General features: G+C 39.2%; 1 protein-coding gene across 1 annotated transcript in view; it reads right to left on the minus strand.

Annotated features, from left to right (window-relative positions):
* Positions 1-22896, minus strand: part of LOC117496991 (A-kinase anchor protein 13) — a 135476-nt gene that overhangs the window by 49856 nt on the left and 62724 nt on the right. Inside the window, 2 exon segments of the mRNA XM_034148872.1 lie at positions 5651-5973; positions 10462-10598. Of these exon segments, the coding sequence (XP_034004763.1) occupies positions 5651-5973; positions 10462-10598 (460 nt within the window).

The raw sequence follows: 22896 nt of genomic DNA on the forward strand, positions 1-22896 counted from the left end.
TCAACACAAGGCAATTCAAAGTGCTTTACAAAAATGGAAGACATTATGAAAATGGCATTTAAAATCAGTCATTAAAAAGAAAAGATAATAAAATAAACATTAAAAGAAAAAATACATGGATAAAAGTTACAGTGCAGTTTAAGATGTGAATAGTTCAATTAAAAGCAGCGGCAAAAAGAAAAGTCTACAATCATTTCGTTTTTCATTACTGCACATATTTTATTCCAATTCTATTTCTACGATTTCAATCATATTCAATGTAAATATTGCTATATTTTACTATATTTTTTTATATATTTTTAATGTTATTATAGTTTTCTTCAAGAGGTTTTCTATCTGTGTTTTTAATTGCTGTTTTATTTTGATGTATGCACCACGACACCAAGTCCAATTCCTCGTATGTGTTAACCTTCCTGGTAATAAACCTGATTCTGATTCTGATCAAAACAGCACAGCACAAGCTACCGAGGTGCACATTTAGGATGGAAAGTAAGAGAAAGAAAAGGAGATGCAGCTACACCAAAGTCTGGGAAAGTATTTGGGGGAAGCCAGAGGAGGGACATCCACAGTGAGGGCTTTACCATGTTTCTTACAAGTGCTTAAAGAATATGTTTATAGGTGAGACTCTACATCTGGGACTCAAAGGAAATGCCTGACTCAGGATTTCCCAACATATAAGGAAGCAGCAGCCACGGACATTCATCAGCTGAGACCATTTCTTTGTTTTGAATAATTGTAAATAAACCTTAACTTGTTAAAAGAAGTCAGCTGTGACATTGGAGCAGTCAGACTGTGTTTCTGGGTTAGAGCTGCACAAAACAATATTGTAAATATGGAGTAATTGCCATTAGTTTGACTCATATGGCAATTATATTGACTCCATTCACAATATTGGAGGGGTTGATTATTTTATGCATCATTATTAACTTTGATTAATTGGTTTTGGATTTAAATAAATAACATGTCCAGGTTTTTTAGACCCTTTAGAGTCCATCTTGGCTAATCAAACCTGCTACTGCTGCAAACACGCACCCCCCCCCCCCACACACACACAGTGTTTGAGCAGCTGAGTTATGGCTGGGTTTGCATCAGATTTACAGCTGAGTGTCTCCCAACATCAGCATCCGCATGGAGAGGTTTGCTGTGATTTAGGAACCCCATTACATCGATCTGTGACGGGAAATAAGAGGCCGGGGAGAATCCAATACAACGATTATGGAGAGGAACAGTGCAGCTACATTTCAGGATGAGCGATGCTTCGGGACGGACGCTGGGATACTCCACGCTGCGCCCGTAAATCTCTCTTATCCGCGGTTTGTCTGGCACTCCATGATCCAGCAAATCATCGGCCAACACATTCAAATGTAGGGAGGTAGAAATCCCACTTCTTCAGACCTGATTTATACCTGGAGTCGCTAACGAGCACTGATCCCAAACCAGTGTTTGTTAATAAGCTGCACGCCTCACTGGGATCATTATTTTACGTTATATTAAGACAACATCAGGTGTGACTTGCTGGTATCTCTGTTAAACTACATGCAGCAATTACAGAAATGAAAAGAGCTGTATTAATGAGTTATTTCATTATCAATTAATCTGGCTATCGATTCATTGGAAAATAGTGAAAAATGTCCATTCAAAAAAAAAAAAAAAATAATGTTTAATTAATTATAATTGTGTTAGTCCACAACCCATTAATGTTTAAATACATGTAATAACAATGGTGAAAAAGCAAGAAATCTCATCCCATTTTTGCATGGAACATGACTTTTACAGTTAATATATCACAAAAACAGATGGCTGTTATTCTTCTGTCAATCATCTTATAATCTTTTAATTGACAAATCATGGAATATCTTCAAAAAACACGATTTTTGTCAAAAGTCCAGTATATAATGAATATATACAAAGATTAAATTGTATATATTAGACCGAATGATTAATTTGTTGAGTAATGGCCTGATTTTTTATATCTGTATCAATGCATCCTTAATTCAGACATAACTGACCTCAAATAAACGATCAAATAATGCTGACTATCAGAATCCAGCGTAGAGCAGCACTCACCTGTGGATGAAGACGAGTATATCTGCCATAATAAAGCCTGATTCCTCCCAGTATAACTACACCCTGTCCCACTGAGACATGCACACACTCTGCTGACTGCCAGCACATTCACACGCTCCACACACACACTAACGACAAATGCAAATCCATGTAAATACACCTAATTCAAAGAAGGTGACACACACACACACACACACACACACACACACACACACATACACACACACACACAACACACACACACAACACACACACACACACACACACACACACACACACACACACACACAGCACACACACACACACACAACACACACACACACACACACACACACACACACACACACACCACACACACACACACACACCACACACACACACACACACACACAACACACACACACACACACACACACACACACACACACACACACACCACACACACACACACACACACACACACACACAACACACACACACACACACACACACACACACACACACACACACACACACACACACACACACACACACACACACACACACACACACACACACACACACACACACACACACACACACACAGAAATAAGGAGGCTGTGAAAGGATAAAAAGTGATAGAAATACTGAGACATAAGTCCTAAGCTACTCTAAACTACTCAGTGCATCTCACATTGGTAAGTATAAACACTGCACATAGGGATAAGTTCACTTCCTGCTGCAGTGTCGTGGTTAGATCATCAGAACACAGGATACAGAACTTGAACCTTAGCTGTTTCTAAGAAATGCAACACTTTGAAAATAGCCTACGTGCTAATCATGCTATCGACAGCTGGTGTAAACACATTGTGATTGAAGTGTGTTGCCCGATGGCTGACCACGGTGTTCTCTGATTTCTTTATTAGAGCCTGAGAAAGTAGTCCCTACATTAAAAATATCACGGTAAGATCTGTGACATCACTCGAGGAAACCATGTCATGTTTCATGGAAAAAGACTTCGCTGTTGGGTTTTAAAAACGTGTTTTTTCCGTAGAGATGTTGCTCGGGAAGGGATCCGTTTGTTACATTTTTACTCAGTCATTTTTTGGGTTTCTTTTGGAGTTTTCCCGTATTTTTGCAAGGGTCTGAGAACAGGGGGTGTCGTATTCTGTTCACAACTTAAAGCTGCCTGAGACACACAAAAAATATAACGAAAGATAGATAGAAAGAAACCCTTAAATGGTTTCCATATCTTTTGGGAAACAGCCATTACACATGTGTGAAATGGGTGTAATGTAATTGTAATATAGAATTTAAAAGTGGTGCAATAACGGTGTATGGGTACATAAAAGGTGTAATATGGGTTTAATATTGATGTTATATAAGTATGATATGGGTGTACTAATAGTGTAATAAAGGAGTATTATTGGTGTTATTTGTCTGTAATAAGGGTGTAAAATAGATGTAATATGGTGTTCTTGATATATAAATGCATACCCCAAGTTGACACTGTATTTCAGGGGATACAGAGCTGGAAAATGAAATCTTGAAATGTGTATTTTTTTCCCTAGATACATTAGAAAATAGCAATAAATGTATTTCCAAATGATTCATACATATATAACAGACCTACCTACAGAAATGTTTAACACACACACAAAAGCTCTGCTGTCAATCCATCAACAATACAGGCGTAGCCTCCAAAACGACCCTGTTTCTATGATGATGAAATACACAATATCTATTAGTATTTCTCTATATTTCAGCCGGTAAAGCGGGGTAACACTCAGCAGAGTTTCCTGCAGGGATGGAGCACAGCGCAGCTAAAGATCAACAAGCATATTTAAAGAAAATGGGAGAACGATAGATATTTCCCGCCCCTTACAGGAGAGGGAAAACCCCAAAAAACATAATAGGGCATTTTTAATATTTATCGCACTCTTCTCATCTAACTGAGAACAAGAAAACTCTTTAAAAAGTGACTGAGCATGTCAAAGACAGTCACAGAAATCAGGGATATATATTGGAGCTAATTAAGAAATGTATTATTATATTTCCGGTAATACAAAAGACCTCAGAAGATATATTTGTTTCTCCCATCAGTTCCACTTTACAGGAAGACTCAGATGAAAGCTAAGCGGTTATTGAACCTACAAATCATGAAGAAGCAGCTGATTGAAACGCCGGAAGCTTTTCAATAAAGATGTCAAGGTCTTGTTGTTAATGTGCTCTGCATGAGTGGAGACATGCGTCATGTGGGTGTGAAGTGTCAACTGATGATTACTGTACATGTGTCTCTGAGTCTCGTGTGGTGTGTGTGTGAGAGAGAGAGAGAGAGAGATGAGAGAGATGAGAGAGAGGAGAGGAGAGAGAGAGAGGAGAGAGAGAGGAGAGAGAGAGAGAGGAGAGTGTGTGTGTGTGTGTGTGTGTGTGTGTGTGTGTGTGTACGTGTGTGTTTGTGCAATTTTGCTAGCGACAGCAAACAAATGGCAACACAGATGCTCCATTAACACAGACATCTGCGCGTCATAATCGAGTAATCTCACAAGAAGCTCTTTATTGTTCTCATACAGCCTGTGCTGCAGCACCTCTTTTCACCCTCTGTCTGAAACCAGAGCCCAGTCTGCTCTGATTGGTTAGCTGGCCGGCTCTGTTGTGATTGGTCAACAGCTTAGAGATGTCCCGCCCACACAGGGATTTTAAGCCTTTGCAGAATAGGGCCACTTTCAATATGAAGCTTGAACCAGTAGAGGCTTAGCTTAGCTTAGCACGAAGACTGGAAACAATGGGAAACAGCTAATCTGGCAACAAAATCCACCTGTCAGCACACTTTAAGGTCATTAACAAGAAACAAATCACGCCTAGTGGATTTATCCGAGATCATGGGATAACTCTGCTCTTGTCCTGGAGCAATGATGTCAACATGTAAGATAGTTACTGAATAAAACCCCTTAAAACAAACACAACATTCAACACTTCTGCTTCCTAACTGGACAGGTTGATACCACAGATGTTTAATAAACTGGGTGTTATACTGTGTTGATTGGGTGCAGAGTAGTGGAGTACAAATACTTCGTTACTGTACTTAAGTGCATTTTTCTGACTTTTTACTTTGACTTCTTACATTTCTAACACAAATAAATGTACTTTCTACTTCTTACATTTCCCAAACAGGCTGGTTCCTTTAGTTTGAATGTGTGTCTGGTGGCGTGATCATTATTATTTAGAGTCATTGCGTGCCTATTGATTTGAACACGATCCGTGTATCCATCATTTCCTGGTCTTCTCTAAAGAAGAGGGACCAATGAAAACGTTGTCATGTTGCCGTTGTTCAGCATGGAAACATTCATTAGCTAACAATGACATTATTGTTCTATTAATATAAAGGGAGGTCAGGTACTCTTTAAAACAGCTGCTAGTTATGGGTACTTTTTACTGAAGTACATTTCAAAGCCCTCACTTCTTTACTTTTACTTGAGTAAAGAAGTTTAGTCAGTACTTCTACTTTCACCAGAGTATTTTTAAACACGAGTATCTGTACTTCTACTTGAGGAAAGGATGTGTGTACTCTTGCTCTCTCTGATTGTGTATAAAGCCGTCTCACCTCCTGTGGTTCATCTCGGCGTCTCCTCCGTTGTTCTTCCCCGGTCCCCAGCTGTGGCGTCGGAGCGGAGACAGAGAGCGGATACTGTTCCTCAGAATACTGGAGCGCCGCGGCACCTCCGTCACTCTGTCTTTGGCTTCTTCCTCAGCCTCTCCTCCTCCTCCTCCTCCTGGAGCCCCAGATTTGATGCTCTCCTCTGGGCTCCAGCTGCACTCCAGGCCCTGGTTTCCCTCGAGGCTGGAGCTGGTCTCGTCGGTGGAGGAGCAGGAGACGGAGACGGAAACCTCGCTGGTGCTGTCTCCCCCCGTCACTGGGTCATCGCTCTGCAGGAACACAAGACGTATACATGTTATTAGAGAGACAGAATATAATTGGAGGGATGAACCCCTCTTTAAACAGTGACATGTGTTCTCTGCTTTTAACCCATCCTATAGTAGGAGCATCAGCAGGAAAGGACTCTTTAAAGTAGAGACACTACATACTGATATACACCTGAACATCAGCAGGAGAGGACTCTTTAAAGTAGAGACACTACATACTGATATACACCTGAACATCAGCAGGAGAGGACTCTTTAAAGTAGATACACTACATACTGATATACACCTGAACATCAGCAGGAGAGGACTCTTTAAAGTAGAGACACTACATACTGATATACACCTGAACATCAGCAGGAGAGGGACTCTTTAAAGTAGAGACACTACATACTGATATACACCTGAACATCAGCAGGAGAGGACTCTTTAAAGTAGATACACTACATACTGATATACACCTGAACATCAGCAGGAGAGGACTCTTTAAAGTAGAGACACTGCATACTGATATACACCTGAACATCAGCAGGAGAGGACTCTTTAAAGTAGAGACACTACATACTGATATACACCTGAACATCAGCAGGAGAGGACTCTTTAAAGTAGAGACACTGCATACTGATATACACCTGAACATCAGCAGGAGAGGACTCTTTAAAGTAGAGACACTACATACTGATATACACCTGAACATCAGCTGGAGAGGACTCTTTAAAGTAGAGACACTACATACTGATATACACCCGAAATGAACATAATAGGGCCTCAAGAAAAATAAATGTTATTATTAATAATAATAATAACACATTGGATTTGTATAGCGCTTTTCATAGTGCTCAAAGACGCTTGAATAATGAATAATTTAATAGTTTTTATAATATTTTCTTGCATGTTTTTGAAATTGAAAGTGTAAATAAACCCGATTCTGATTCAGAAACTGACAGATTATCACAGATAAAAATAGTCCAGAAGAGGACAGATGTTTTTTAAATTATTGTTGGTGATTAGCGAGCTTTCACGTTGTTTATCCGTCAGCATTTCTTCACTGAAGCTCGCGGTGAAATAAGAGAAGCCGGAGAGCGTCTAACCCACAGGAATGAGAGGTAATGAAAGTAATGAAAGTAATGAGGACCAAAAGGCAAAGCTCAGGGATAATGAGCCGGAGAATCTTTATAGCAGCGCTGACATTAAAACAAACAACAATACATGAAGGAAACCTCGGGAAACAAACCTTACGTTATATACTGTATAGTCTATTCAAGGTTTAGTCATCAGTGTTAAAGACAGTCATTAAAAGGAAATAAACAAAACTATTATTATGATTATAATACACTGTTATGATTATCACTGTAATAGTGTTAGAGAAAAACCCATGTCTTCTCTCAAGTTATCTTAGTTTGACTTTATTCATGCTGTAACTTTATTGCTGCTTTTCTTGTATTTACTTTCATTTGATCCATTTCCTACCTGTGTACAATTGTGTATGTAATCTTTAATTGATTGCTGATTGTCTTGTTTTAAAACTGGAAAGCACTTTGGTCAACTGAGGTTATTTTAAATGTGTTAAATACATAAACTTTACTATTATTATTGGTTTATTTGCTTTAATTGCATTTTTGCGACAGAGAAACGGGTCCAAGTTTGCCGGAAAAGTCTTGTTTTATCTTCCATTGTTCGTACCCAAATCACTGCAGTATTAAACAAAAAAACCGTAATGAATGTCACTTAAATATGTATAAAACACATCGGTTTACAGTGTAGACATTTATTTGTATGGTATTAAAGTACACAGTCTTCTGTACATTACTTGTTTTTAGTTGATCTTACTCTAGTTGACATGTTTACAGTCTAGGTATTTCTGCATTTTACTTCCATTGTGTCCCCATTGCTCCATTCTCTTTCACTACTTTATTTATAATTCTATAATTTAATTTATTTCCTTTTGTGTCTTTACGTATTTTGGAAGTTGCACTGAAGGAGCCTTCAGATTTGTATTGTCCAAACCATTGTGCATCTGACAATAAAACCTTTCAATCTCGAAAACAAAGAGCATTGGGACGTTTTTGGGCTGGGTCTGGTGGGAAAGAGCTCACACACACACACACACACACACACACACACAGGTATGGGAGAGTATGCTGTTTGGAGGTGTGAGCTGTAACTGGCTGCATTGTGCTGCAGCTGCAGAGCACAGAGCTGCTTCTGTTGGACGAATCAAAGATCTGTTTCATGTGCGGACAACACTTCCTGGGAAATAAAAGGCGGCCTGGTGTGTGTGTGTGTGTGTGTGTGTGTGTGTGTGTGTGTGTGTGTGTGTGTGTGTGTGTCAGTCAAAGTGCATGTGACTGAAGTGTATGTTTGTGGGTCACATGTCCTTAGCTTTAAAAAGGTGTGGGAAAGATTTGACAGAATTTTAAATAGTGTTTATTTTGTCCCTTTTTTTTCTTAATCCTGTGTCACTAGACTTTGTTGGCTATGAGTTTAGGCATTTAAGTCTATGTTAGTATAATATGAAGCGGTAAAAACTGACATTCTAGTGCTTTTTAGTTATCAGTTTATTGTGAACATTTCAATTAAGTATTTCCACGGAGCCCCTAAAGGGACGTAGACAGAAACATAAATATGAAGTTTAACCTAATGTGTTTTTATTTAAAGGTAATATCATTGCTTCCAACTAACCTAATACAGTTATGTGAAATCTGTTGATTTAATACATTTAATTAAAGTCAAGGTTTCAGTTTTTTCAGTGCAAAAAGGGACGTTCAGTTCACATCAACAAGAGCATGTTTCGTGGGCTCCATGCTGCAGAACATGAGAGGTTTTTCTAACGATAACTAAAGGGCTTCAAACAGCAGAAACACACGGAGCTGCTGGCTTTAAAACATACTGAGTAGATGATCAGCATCTCAGCCTCGAGACATACTCCTGTATATAATCCCTACAGGGCGATAACAACATATATTCTGGCTGCTCAGCGAGAGGGAGCTGGTGCTCGGACGGCAGCCAGAGGAGGAGCTGTTAGAGTTGGTGATCCCTGAAATCAAAGTGAACTCTTCTATCAGTTTAACGTTTATGTATTGATTGTATATCACCTTTAGGTTCGACGACCAGCCGGTAAACACTCGAACAGAGACCAAAACAAGAGCTGGGGTGTTGTTGTTTTTAAGAGGGGACCTTTGTTCATTTATGTCCCTGCTAATATTCCCACCTAACACTTGAAGCTCCACTCCCTTCTGTAAACATTATTATCATTTCAATGCTTTTGTCATAAATATCTCAACATTGTTTTTTAGGTCAAATTACAGCCAGCCGTTATATGCTTCGCCAGTTTGCATCCAAGTCCGTGCACAAGATAATCTCTTCATCACTTCTGTACTTTTTAACCCGATGTCCTTACAATGGTTAAATGGCTTATTTTAAGCTACTTTTCCTGCAGGATTCTTGCTGTTCTGAGTTGGTATCTTTTTGGTTAAATGCACGTAAGTTGCTTTGGATAAAAGTGTGAGCTAAATGACATTTTGGGGAAATTGTCATAATTAGCATTTTAATTATTGAGGTTTTGGCCAAAAAACGGGTTTGATGACTTTTGAAGATCAAAGGTAAGGAGATAAATTACGGTAAGGTAAGGTAAGGTAATTTAAGGTAAGGTAAGGTAAGGTAAGGTAAGGTAAGGTAAGGTAAGGTAAGGTAAGGTAAGGTAAGGTAAGGTAAGGTAAGGTAAGGTAAGGTAAGGTAAGGTAAGGTAAGGTGAGGTAAGGTAAGGTAAGGTAAGGTAAGGTAAGGTAAGGTAAGGTAAGGTGAGGTGAGGTGAGGTAAGGTAAGGTGAGGTAAGGTAAGGTAAGGTAAGGTAAGGTAAGGTAATTTAAGGTGAGGTAATTTAAGGTAAGGTAAGGTAAGGTAAGGTGAGGTAATTTAAGGTAAGGTAAGGTAAAGTAAGGTAAGGTAATTTAAGGTAAGGTAAGGTAAGGTAAGGTAATTTAAGGTAGGGTAAGGTAATGTAAGGTGAGGTCATTTAAGGTAAGGTAAGGTCATTTAAGGTAAGGTAAGGTAAGGTAAGGTAATTTAAGGTAAGGTAGGGTAAGGTAATTTAAGGTAAGGTAAGGTAAGGTAATTTAAGGTAAGGTAAGGTAAGGTAATTTAAGGTAAGGTAAGGTAAGGTAATTTAAGGTAATTTAAGGTAAGGTAAGGTAAGGTAAGGTAATTTAAGGTAAGGTAAGGTAAGGTAAGGTAAGGTAATTTAAGGTAAGGTAAGGTAAGGTAAGGTAAGCTAAGGTAAGGTGAGGTAAGGTTTCTATCTATAATTAAAGTGAAACTCAGGATTGGACAGTAACATTATGAAATAAAACAATAATCCAGGTGATCCTGAGATTAGTATTCAGGGATTTTTTCCACTGTTTAAAATAAAAAGAAAACTTTCAATCATTAGTGTTGTTTTCCCCCGAGGTGAATCTTTCCCACTGAGCGAGAGGATCAAAGAGCACATGTTCTGACCTTTCTGAAGACGCTGTCGTATCCCGGCTCTGCGCTCAGGAGGCTCTCGATGTCGCTGCCCGAGTCTCTGAGAGCGCTGGAGGGAAAGCTGCTGGTTCTACTGGGGAGACTGGGGAACTCTGAGGGCTGGGAGGAACCTGGAACACACAACAACAACAAGGTGTCAACAGAGAAACAGCAGAAGTAGACAATTAAGTGAAAAACGTGACCAAAATGTGAGAAAAACGTGAGGAAAAACGTGAGAAAAACGTGATAAAAATGTGAGAAAAACGTGACCAAAATGTGAGAAAAACGTGACCAAAATGTGAGAAAAACGTGATAAAAATGTGAGAAAAACGTGATAAAAATGTGAGAAAAACGTGACCAAAATGTGAGAAAAACCTAATAAAAATGTGAGAAAAACGTGATAAAAATGTGAGAAAAACGTGATAAAAATGTGAGAAAAACGTGAGAAAAATGTGAGAAAAACGTGATAAAAATGTGAAAAAACGAGAAAAAACGAGAGAGAAATGTGAAAAAAAGGTGATGAAAATGTGAGGAAAACGTCAAAAAAACGAGAGGAAAACATGAGATAAACTTGAGAAAACGAGCGGAAAATGTGAGAAAAACGTGAGAAAGTGATAGAAATGTGAAGCTAACAAGAGCACTGTACTTTCACTTAAGTAACAACATAAAGCTTTAACTTGCAATGGAGTACTTTTAGACTTAAAGGATGTGAGTATTTCTAGATTCAGTCTAACTTCACATCTTCTCAGACGGGGCCAAAAGCTCCCGTGTTGCTGTCATAATATGTTTTCTTGCCCTCCTCTCACACACAGGCAGCTCTGTTGGACATCAGTGAAAAGACTTCTGGGAATTGGAGAAGGTGTGAAAGGCCCGGAGGATCAATGGCCGACTGTCCTGACTGAAGCTGCACCGTGAAGGAAAACAACTGTTTGTTTGTTTGTTTAGAGAGTCTGAGAGCAGAAGTGAGGGGGGATTCTCACTCTGAGAAAACCACACTGACAATGCTTTTAATGTTCTGCAAAACAGACCTCACATCAGTCAGTATTTAGTATTTAGTATTTAGTAGGAGCTAATGACGAGTTAGAAGTCATTTCCTCTACAGTTAAATGTTGTGTGATCAGGAGTTAGAGACAGATCAAAGCCCGGTGTAAAGCTGTGAGACGAGGAAGGGACATTTTGCACCTTTTCAGTTTTTCTAAAGATGCTATGGTGTGCATTATGAATATATAACTCAACATTTCTTGTGAGATTTGGACAAAACATACAAGTCTACTCCATGGATGTATAATAAGAACTGGAAACAGCGTGGGAGGCGGGGTCTCGTTCTTTCCTATGAGAGCTGCTCATTGGCGCATGAAGGCAAAATGGCCCAACTTTTGAGAGAGCGAAACATCACAGATTACCCATCATGCCTAGCTGTCAGAGCAGAAGAACCCGTATGTGCGCTCACAGAGCAGGCGCCCCTTAAGCCCCGCCCCCCGAGGGCCCACTCTCGGCTCACTAGAATGAATGGAGAGAGAAAATAAATCTAGATTCGGCTTTTAGTGCATTTTATAACTTTAAGGACCGAATGATTCTAATAAGGGCTATAAGATAGTTCATACTGGGTAGTTTATTTAGTTAAAAAAAAAGTATCCGCTGATTTACAGACGTCTCTTTCCCCATGTTAGTCAATGGGAAAATTAAGCACAGAGTCCGGCGCACTTCCTGGGGGCTTGGTCTACTCTCCTCAAAGGCACCAGACTCCATTAACAGAACAAGTTGTTTTACTTTGCTTATCATAATCATTATCAAACTCGACAGAAACAATCAAAACAATTCTAGTTCAGTCTCTCAAACCAAAACAAAGAGAGATTTTGATCAATCGATTTGATTGTTTCAGTGGATATCAGAGATGTAAAATGACTGTTTCTGTCAATGGACGCTTTGTGGAGAGCACACTCATATGTTTTGTCCAAATCTCACAAGACATTTCGGTAACACTTTATATTAATATATATATTCACCATCAACTAGTTGTTAATGAACATGCATATTAGCAGTATATTGGCTCTTTATTAGTCATTATAAAACACTTAGTAATGCCTTATTCTACATGACCATATTCTACAAGTAATAGTCCATTAGTTAAGAGTTTTTCCTCAATAACCCTCTGTTGTACATGAGATGTGGGCTTAATATGCTCTGCTCAATATGGGCCTAATAAGGTAGTAGTACCACAAGAATAGTAATTATCCCATAATAACACCAAACAAATATGATCTATTCTTATGTATCAAGACATGAAACTATAAGTGTTAATTGTGTCAAAAGAACTCAACATTAGGTATTTCAAGTATATATTCACTTCAATGCACGCCACAGCATCGTGACAATGTCCCCTCTCTCGTGCCATGTTTCCATCACTGTCGATCGGAGCTGAAGCTAATAAATATCATGAGGTTATTTGTCCCGGGAATGAATGCCAACTGCAACCTTTCCAAGTAAAGACAAAAGCCAGATGTCAGTGGGTGTTAGTGGGTGTGTTTCTCCAGTGGTATAGAAGCTAAAATCACCACTTCCCCACCTGAAACCCAGCCAACGATGTGCCACATTAAATATCTCCCACAGAAACAACATGGCTCTCACGGTAAACCTTAAGATCCCACTTCTCTCTAACCAAAGGGGTATTAAACAGCAACCCACCATGAGCCATTTTGGGGTTCAAACTCTATTCAAGATGTTTTTACAAGCCCCTTCGTTGAATAACAACTAAAGTCTGCACACTATACATCATTGTGGCGTGTTCTTTGTGCATGTAAGGACATGTTCAGATAATATCCCCGGGCTAACTAAAAGAGGAAGATTGCACGCAGCCACAGACGGATAATAGACGGATTTCTTCAGCCAAGAACAGCTGGTGAGATCATGCTCTCAGTTTGTGATTTTGCATCATTTCTGGTGTCTATTTCTGACGGGGAAAGCGGAAGTTATTCTTCATCCCTCTGGAACATGTTCCCTGGGCTCCTAGAAGCAAGAGGAAGTTCCCATTGTGAGCATGTGGGAACTTATAATATATATATAATAATGTGACTGAATATCAGATTCAGAAATGTTTATCCCGGGGGAAATAAGGCTGGGTGAGAAATATAACTATAACTATAAAAAACTAAGATAATACAAATATTTATATGAATTATAATATTTATATAATCATATTCAAGTTAAAAAAGAGTGTGCAAAACAAAATATAAAATTAAATAAATATTTGTATATAAAAATAAAAAGTTGAAATCAAATACAAATAAATATTATTAACCTAAACATAAGATTGTGCAATAAAATATAGATTAAAATGAAAGAAAAAGGATTATTAAAATAAGATTAAATGCAGAAATGCAGATTGTCCACGTAAAATGTTAAAATTATGCCAGAAAACAATATTTCTGTACTTCAAAACATTTATAATTACAGTCTATATAAAGAATGGTGTCAAAAAGACAATAGTTGTTCACGTCCGCGGAGCCATCTACGGGCGTCATGTTCTCGCCAGCATTGATATATATTTAATATGTTTATTTGACTCAAATATGTATATATGTTCATTTAATTCATTTCTTATTTAAACAGTTACTTACCTGTATATCATTTTAATTGTATCTTTAATTGTATTAATCTTGTGTGAATCTGTGCTGTCCTGCTTTTCAATCTCATCCTGTTGCTGTTTGAACTACTGAATTTCCCCCACAGGGATTAATAAAGGTCCATTTTATCTTATCTCATCTTATATACAAGAACCTTTTTAAATCTCAGCTAAAAACTCACCTCTTTAAAACCCCATTTACACGGGAACGTTTGCGTTTACGCACCAAATTCGTTTTCAAAAAAGTCTTCCGTTCACACGCATTCGGCTCATTTAACGTGTCCGTTCACACGAGACCACTGGAGACGCTGTAGTACATATGCCGGGCTTGTAAGTGGCGCTGTACTTCCGCACGAGACCGCTCGAAAGTGCTGGAGACGCTGTAGTACATATGCCGGGCCTGTAAGTGGCGTAGTAACTTCCGCCACAAAATATAACAATTATTTATTGAGTAAATAAAGATTCAGATTGAGATTGAGATCAGAGCCACATAATCACCTCATACTATATCTTTCTAGAAAACCCCCCCGATGGTGTTTTGTGCTGAAATGCACAGTTCAAAAGGTTTGCCCGCAGATGGTGAAAGTTTACACGAAACAAATGCAACCTCTGAACACAGGGAGTGGGAACTGGAGGAATCGTGAGCGATCAGCTGCTCATGAGGAGAGCTGGGGGGGGGATTGGAAAAAGGGTTTTGTTGGGAGGAGTCAATGACAGAAACCCTCAATTAGCAGAGGTCTGTTTCACTGTAATAACAAACGAGGGGGGACAGACTTCCTGCAGCTGATTTCTGCTGAACGTGCATGACAGCAAAGGGGGTTTGCATCAAGTCAGGGACATGAGCAATCACTTGAGAAATGGCTCTGACGGAAAATGTAAAGGAAACCACACATTTCAAAAGGTTTTACTTCTATATATTTCACATCAGACTTTTCTAAGAAGTTTGAGTAACTTCTTACGACCTGATTTTGACATCCGAATATAGGACTCCATCACGATATTATTCCATTTAAAAAAGATGAACAATCAAGAAGCATTATTTCCCAGCCCTCTCATCAGCTCTCAAGCATGGCATCTTCTGCAGTCAAATTAACATGTGTTTATTCAGATATTAAGCAGTTGATTTCCTCCATTAACACACGCTCAGCCCGGGAGGATGAGAGTAATCAGCCGTCATTTGATTGAAGTTGTTCAAAGTGTTACTCAGATCTGGTGCAATAAAAAACGAAAGATGTCTAATAACTGAAAAACTGGCTGATACGCAATTCAGATGTGTGTAATCAATGGTGTCAGCGGATTAAATCTTATTAAAGAGGACATATTCTGCTGATGTCCAGGTGTATATCAGTATGTAGTGTCTCTACTTTAAAGAGTCCTCTCCTGCTGATGTTCAGGTGTATATCAGTATGTAGTGTCTCTACTTTAAAGAGTCCTCTCCTGATGATGTTCAGGTGTATATCAGTATGTAGTGTCTCTACTTTAAAGAGTCCTCTCCTGCTGATGTTCAGGTGTATATCAGTATGTAGTGTCTCTACTTTAAAGAGTCCTCTCCTGCTGATGTTCAGGTGTATATCAGTATGTAGTGTCTCTACTTTAAAGAGTTCCTCTCCTGCTGATGTTCAGGTGTATATCAGTATGTAGTGTCTCTACTTTAAAGAGTCCTCTCCTGCTGATGTTCAGGGTGTATATCAGTATGTAGTGTCTCTACTTTAAAGAGTCCTCTCCTGCTGATGTTCAGGTGTATATCAGTATGTAGTGTCTCTACTTTAAAGAGTCCTCTCCTGCTGATGTTCAGGTGTATATCAGTATGTTAGTGTCTCTACTTTAAAGAGTCCTCTCCTGCTGATGTTCAGGTGTATATCAGTATGTAGTGTTTTCTACTTTAAAGAGTCCTCTCCTGCTGATGTTCAGGTGTATATCAGTATGTAGTGTCTCTACTTTAAAGAGTTCTCTCCTGCTGATGTTCAGGTGTATATCAGTATGTAGTGTCTCTACTTTAAAGAGTCCTCTCCTGCTGATGTTCAGGTGTATATCAGTATGTAGTGGCTCTACTTTAAAGAGTCCTCTCCTGCTGATGTTCAGGTGTATATCAGTATGTAGTGTCTCTACTTTAAAGAGTCCTCTCCTGCTAATGTTCAGGTGATATATCAGTATGTAGTGTCTCTACTTTAAAGAGTCCTCTCCTGCTGATGTTCAGGTGTATATCAGTATGTAGTGTCTCTACTTTAAAGAGTTCTCTCCTGCTGATGTTCAGGTGTATATCAGTATGTAGTGTTTCTACTTTAAAGAGTCCTCTCCTGCTGATGTTCAGGTGTATATCAGTATGTAGTGTCTCTACTTTAAAGAGTTCTCTCCTGCTGATGTTCAGGTGTATATCAGTATGTAGTGTCTCTACTTTAAAGAGTCCTCTCCTGCTGATGTTCAGGTGTATATCAGTATGTAGTGTCTCTACTTTAAAGAGTCCTCTCCTGCTGATGTTCAGGTGTATATCAGTATGTAGTGTCTCTACTTTAAAGAGTCCTCTCCTGCTGATGTTCAGGTGTATATCAGTATGTAGTGTCTCTACTTTAAAGAGTCCTCTCCTGCTGATGTTCAGGTGTATATCAGTATGTAGTGTCTCTACTGTGACATGTCTCCATTCTTTAATGTTCAAAAAGCTCTTTATTTTTCTCATACAGCCTGTGCTGCAGAACCTCTTTTCCCCCTCTGTCTGAAACCAGAGCCCAGTATGCTCTGATTGGTTAGCTGGCCAGCTCTGTTGTGATTGGTCAACCACTTAGAGATGTCCCGCCCATTAGCTTATCACGTACAATGTGTTGGAGCACTAGCCAATAGAAGCGCTAGTGTAGTGATGTCACTATGTTCAGGAAGTAAACAAAGGAGTCCAATGGAGGCTTTCAGGCAGGGGGTAGGGAACACAGGGATGTTAGCCTTTGCAGGCCATTTACATGCACTAAAAACCTATTTAACACACTACAGGAAAGGGAAAACTACCAGTGATTACATGTCTACATGCCAAATAATGACAGAGCCAATCCCTGAACAGTAGAAGTGCAAACAGCCTCAAAGAGGGTGATGTCATATAGAGGGTATTTTAAAATTGACTCAGTGTACATAAAACAGTCCAAACATGAAACTACACTGACCTTAGACCTTAGTGTCGCAGAGCTCAACCTTCACTGAGTCCTGGAAGTTGCACGCTTTGTTCCTCATATGTTCTAAAGTCACAAGCCCAGGAGAATCCCACAATGTCAATGAGAAGGGTGTGTGTGTGTGTGTGTGTGTGTGTGTGTGTGTGTAGGGGGGAGTGGTAAATGGGGGTGACAGGAGTGGATTCTGGGAGATTTTTGTCGGACTCCACCCCCTCACACATGTCTACTAAAACTAGCAGGGGACTGTGAGCTTTGACAGCTGTCTTCATCACACACACACACACACACACACACACACACACACACACACACACACACACACACACACACACACACACACACACACACAACACACACACACACACACACACACACCACACACACACACACACACACACACACACACACACACACACACACACACACACACACACACACACACACACACACACACACACACACACACACACACACACACACACACACACACACACACACACACACACACACACACACACACACACACACACACACACACACACACACACACACACACACACACACACACACACACACACACACACACACACACACACACACACACACACACACACACACAGTCCTCTGATGAGTCAGTGGTTGGATGTTGAGGTTTAACATGTATCCACACACCACATCCTTGCATTGAAATGAATATGTTGACCTGCAACTACTTTGCTGACCTATATAATTAATGTTTATAGTATTTATTTCATTAAACATATCTATTATAGTCTATTCTTATTTATTTTCTATGTTTTCATATTGTATATATTTCTTGTTTCTTTCATTTCTTATATTTAATTTCATCATATGTTTATGCTAAAAATCCACATATGGGATCAATAAAGTATATTTAATCATAACCCAAATTCACAACATTAAACAACTATAATCAAATGGTTTTTTTGTTGTTACTTATCATCCAAAAGCTGCTGAAATAAAGCAATTTTCCTCTAAAATATCAAATATAAATCTGCTGTCTTCCATGCGCCGGTTGTAGAAAACACACTTCTTAACCAGGCTGTCATTTGTTTTCCTCTCTTTTCACCGTATCATTTCTGACCTGAAATCAGAGGCACACCCAGCGTGTCTCCTCCGGTATGAATGAGGGGTTCTGAGTCGGACTTCACCCAAAATAAATGAGGTATCATGCAGCTTTACAAACAGCACTTTAGAGCAGAACCATAACTCTCTGCAGGGGGAAGACAAACAGTGAAACACCCGCTCACTGTGGCCTCCAAAAAACACAGAAACCAGATATATTATGTTCCATTTTACACCAAAGACAATACAAAGCCTTCTCTGTTCATTAGTTTGAGCTGCACGGTTATTCATTGACTGAAATTGTTATTGCGATGTGTTTTCTGATGAGAAAGTGTAATGAAATCTAATGAAAGAAGCACTATATTCATATCTCTGTGTTGTCCTTTCTGCTTTTCAGTGCTTTGTACAGCCAAAATGTGCACAATATATACTGATGGAGTTATACATTAACGTATATTACTTGCTGTTTTTGTTTATAGTACATTTAGTATAATGTTAGTGATTTAAATTTGTTATGCTTTATTTTAAAGGCAGCGTTGGGCACTGGGTGATGTTGACGCCCGTGCAGCCATAAGGTGATACTGATGGAGCTATACATTAATGTATATTATGTAATAGTTTAACATTTATTTTCTTGGTGTATTTGTTTATAGTACATTTAGTATTATTTAAAGGTGGGGTAGGTAATTCACTTCAGAAACACTTGTTATATTCCATGGAATGCTCTTAACATCCCGATAGCAATGAATATATGAAATGCTTTGACAATAAATACAATAAAAAATGTCATCTGTAAAAAGCACGACCAATCATCTGAGCCGGCCCGGGTAAAATAACTGGATGGCCTACCTGCCTGTCAGCCTTCCATCTGTGCACAAACTTATCTCGTGCCCTCATTGGTCATGTGCACGTTCGTGTGTGTTGGAGGAGGGGCTCTGTAAGGAAGTGGCAGATTTTCTCCGGCTGTGTATTTTCTAATTCTAGCGCACTCGAGCTGGTTTCTCCAAAATGACCTACCCCACCTTTAAGTGAATTAAAGTCATTTTTCTTTATGCTGTTTTTTTAAAGGCAGCGTTGGGCACCAGCACTAGCATATGTTCTTTTACCAGGGAAAGCACAGGTGAAAACATTGTTGCATATGTTGGATATTCAATAATCGACGATAAATGACCAAAACAACGTTCCTGCCTGGACTTTGGATAATTAGAGTCGCTTTCTGGAGCCTCAGCTGCAGTTTTATTTCTTTGTTTTCGCCGAATTAATCGACCCACAGCTCTCGGTCCCTTATTCATGTATTAAAGATGGCCCCTCTATGTATTTCTGAGTCAAATGATGTACTGGTTCTTTGGTGAAGAACGATTGCATTGCAAAAGATGGAGCATTTTGAATTCCCCAGATCTTCTAAAGATCATAACACAAGAATAAAATGAGTGAGTGAAACTTTCTTAGAAAATGTCTCTTCTTATATGTTTTTCTAAAAACAGGGCGTTACATATCGGTGCAGAGTACAGCGGAGTTTCTTATCTCTTTGTAGAAAACAATAATATTAATGTTCGATATGCTTGGTTGTCATTTATTTGACTATAACTAATAATGACAACATAGAGCACTAATAAAGATTGGACCGGTTCACATCATAACCTATATTTTGATGTCCTTTGTGTTGGATTGAATTGATATAATAGTTTATTTACAATATATGTTGTTTTTGAACGTTATGGGTACAACCTCTGGGTATTCAGAGTGCATTTAGCCACTTTACGATGCACTTATGCATGAATATATAAGCACAGAAGTACGCCACATCTTGCTGTCTCATGTGGGAGTTGTATTGTTTTCTAGGAGCGAACGGTGGAATAGAGATTTAAAAGACAGTCAACCCGTTTCCTGCCGAAAGAGAGGAAGAGATAGAGAGATTTCCACCGAAAAGGAAGTGATGTCAGCTCCTCCAGCTGCAGCAGAGGAAATCCCTCCTCTCCCCCGTGACGCTTTTATGATAGTTTGACACAGCTTTGTTCCTCTGTTTTACGTCAACCTCATCCATTGTCTATCTCTATCAGACGGGCTGATGTTGAATCTGTTTTCCCCCGCAGATAAAAGGCAGCATCGATCAGTCGGTGGAGTTTTATTGACAGCGGTCTCCCCGCAGACTCACTCATTTGAAAGAGGTGGCAGAGTCTTGTTTCTGTTCCTCCCTTAATAGGGATGTACTCCTCAGTCATTACCCTGAGTGATCTGTCCCTACAGCTGGAGCACTCTCCTGTTTACTGCAATGAGCTGATGTGGTTTTTAGAAAGCTAGCAGCGTGACTCTCAGTCGATCGGTCCACCACTCTCATTTAGATGGAAATATCTCAACAGCTTTTGGATTGATTGCCAGGAAATAGAGTAAAAACATTCATGGCCTCAAGAGAAAAAGCCTAATACCTTTGTTAATCTCCTAAATGCTTACACATAGCTCCACCATGAGCTCACACTTGACATTTCTATTGGTTAATGACTGAAAACGTACAAAACAAAATGCCAAGTGTCGCCATTTTGGCTACTTTGCAGAAGGGGAAGGGCAACAAAACTTGACAAATAAAAAGAGGATAGAAAAACACAAGTGTTGATCTTGTCACGCACATGAACGCCGTGTTCGATCTGAGATAAAGGTACCTTGACGAACTGAGTACATAGAGGTTACTTAAGGAAGTATCTGAACTGCTTTTTAACCACTAAAATACATTTTAAAAACACAAACGAAATGGAAACAAAGACACTAACTGATAACATTGAAACTATAACGTTTACACCAGGTGGAAGACAAGATGCTTGTGAGAAAAACATAAAAAGCCAGGGTAATGTTTTGAAGTGTTTAACTATGAGATTGTAAAGTTAGCTTAAACTCGAGCTACCATCGCTGCTAAGCTAACGTCACATCTCTTATCACAAAAGTATAGATTGGTGCGGTAACAAGTCCTAAAACATTGCATTACACCACTTCCAGTTCCCTCGTCTCAAAGACAATACCTTTTGTTTAAGTGTTTGAGGTTAGAAGCCTGAAATATGGTCTGTGGTTAACACAAGTTTACGAGAAGTTCACGTTGTGTTCCACAACTTAAATATGTAAGTAAAAAAACCATGTCTGGAACATCTGTGTCATAAAAACGGTGGTAGCTAATCAGTGTCAAAATGAGACGACTAAAAGTCATCACATTGACACAAGATCACCTTTAGCTGATACCCAGTCATTCGACCCTGATGTAGTTCGTTATTAATATTACCTTCGCTTTTTCTTTCTGCAATAGTCCAAACTCAAATGGAAAATCTCATTCCTTTTTTATGGAGGGAGCCCTTGCGATGCTAACTTCCCGGTCGGTCAACACAAATACATCATCACTGCACCTCTCTCTGAGACACCACTAACATAAATAGCTATCGGGTCACTTCCTAAAACGCTGTAAGGTCGACCAAAACACAAAAAGGGTCAACTGGAAGACCACCAACTGTTACCAGCACTGTGGAGTTGGCAGAAAATTGCCTGACATCATCTCAATACTTGTTGCTTGTATCCACGCAATGATATTTTGTTCGAGCGTTACATACAAAACTCTCATTAGAGGATGCTTTACAGCTCCACTAATGCTCAAAACCCTCACTCACAACCTTTAATACAATCACTTTCACACTCTGAAGTTGTTTCGTTTTCTTTTACCCAAATTAAACAATGACCTACTTCTCTTTTAGTAAGCTCTTGTGAAAAAGTGTTTCTTAAATGTGCGTTTAATCATCACATTTAGCATCCATTACATTACATGTTAGACGCTTTTATCCAAAGTGACTTACATACTCAATACTGTGGGCAATCCTCACAGGAGCAATTTGGGGTGAGGTGTCTTCAGGGACACAACGACATGCTGACTGCAGTGGGGTTTGAACCTGTGCCCCCCTGATCCGAACACCAACGCACTAGGCCACTGCGCCACACAGCGTTACGCCGTACCATCAACTCTTTACCCTGTGTTTGCTTTTAACATTAGTAACCACTCACTGTTTTAAAGCAACGTGGTTTACGAGCTGTTCAAAACCTCAGATATGGAATACTTGAAATGAACTGGCATCAAACTGACCAAACAATCCAAGTCTTTCTAAAATGTGCTTTTAATTATCACATTTTGCATCCGTACCATCAGCTATAGACCATATGTTTGTTAGTAGACAGTTCAAATAACAGTTATTGCCTCTGCGTTTGCTTATAACATTAGTAACCACTCACTGTTTTAAAGCAACATGGTTTACGAGCTGTTCAAAAGCTCAGATATGGAATACTTGAGCAAGAAAACTGACCAAACATTACTAAGACATTACATAAAAACCCAAAAGACTGTCAGAGGATCAGTCCAGAAACATCAGTATCTGGCTTTGGGAAGTCTTGACTTTTAGACCAACTAAGTAATGTCTGATGGTCTCAATTTCCTCTTTTGTGTAGAAAGAGAAAAGCAGACAGAGACTGTTAAGCTGCTTTTACGGTAGAAATCCCAAAAGAAAATGCTGTTGCCAACAACTGAGGCTTGAAGGATGAAAAAGC

This window comes from Trematomus bernacchii, unplaced genomic scaffold, assembly GCF_902827165.1.
Source record: "Trematomus bernacchii unplaced genomic scaffold, fTreBer1.1, whole genome shotgun sequence".
NCBI lineage: Eukaryota > Metazoa > Chordata > Actinopteri > Perciformes > Nototheniidae > Trematomus > Trematomus bernacchii.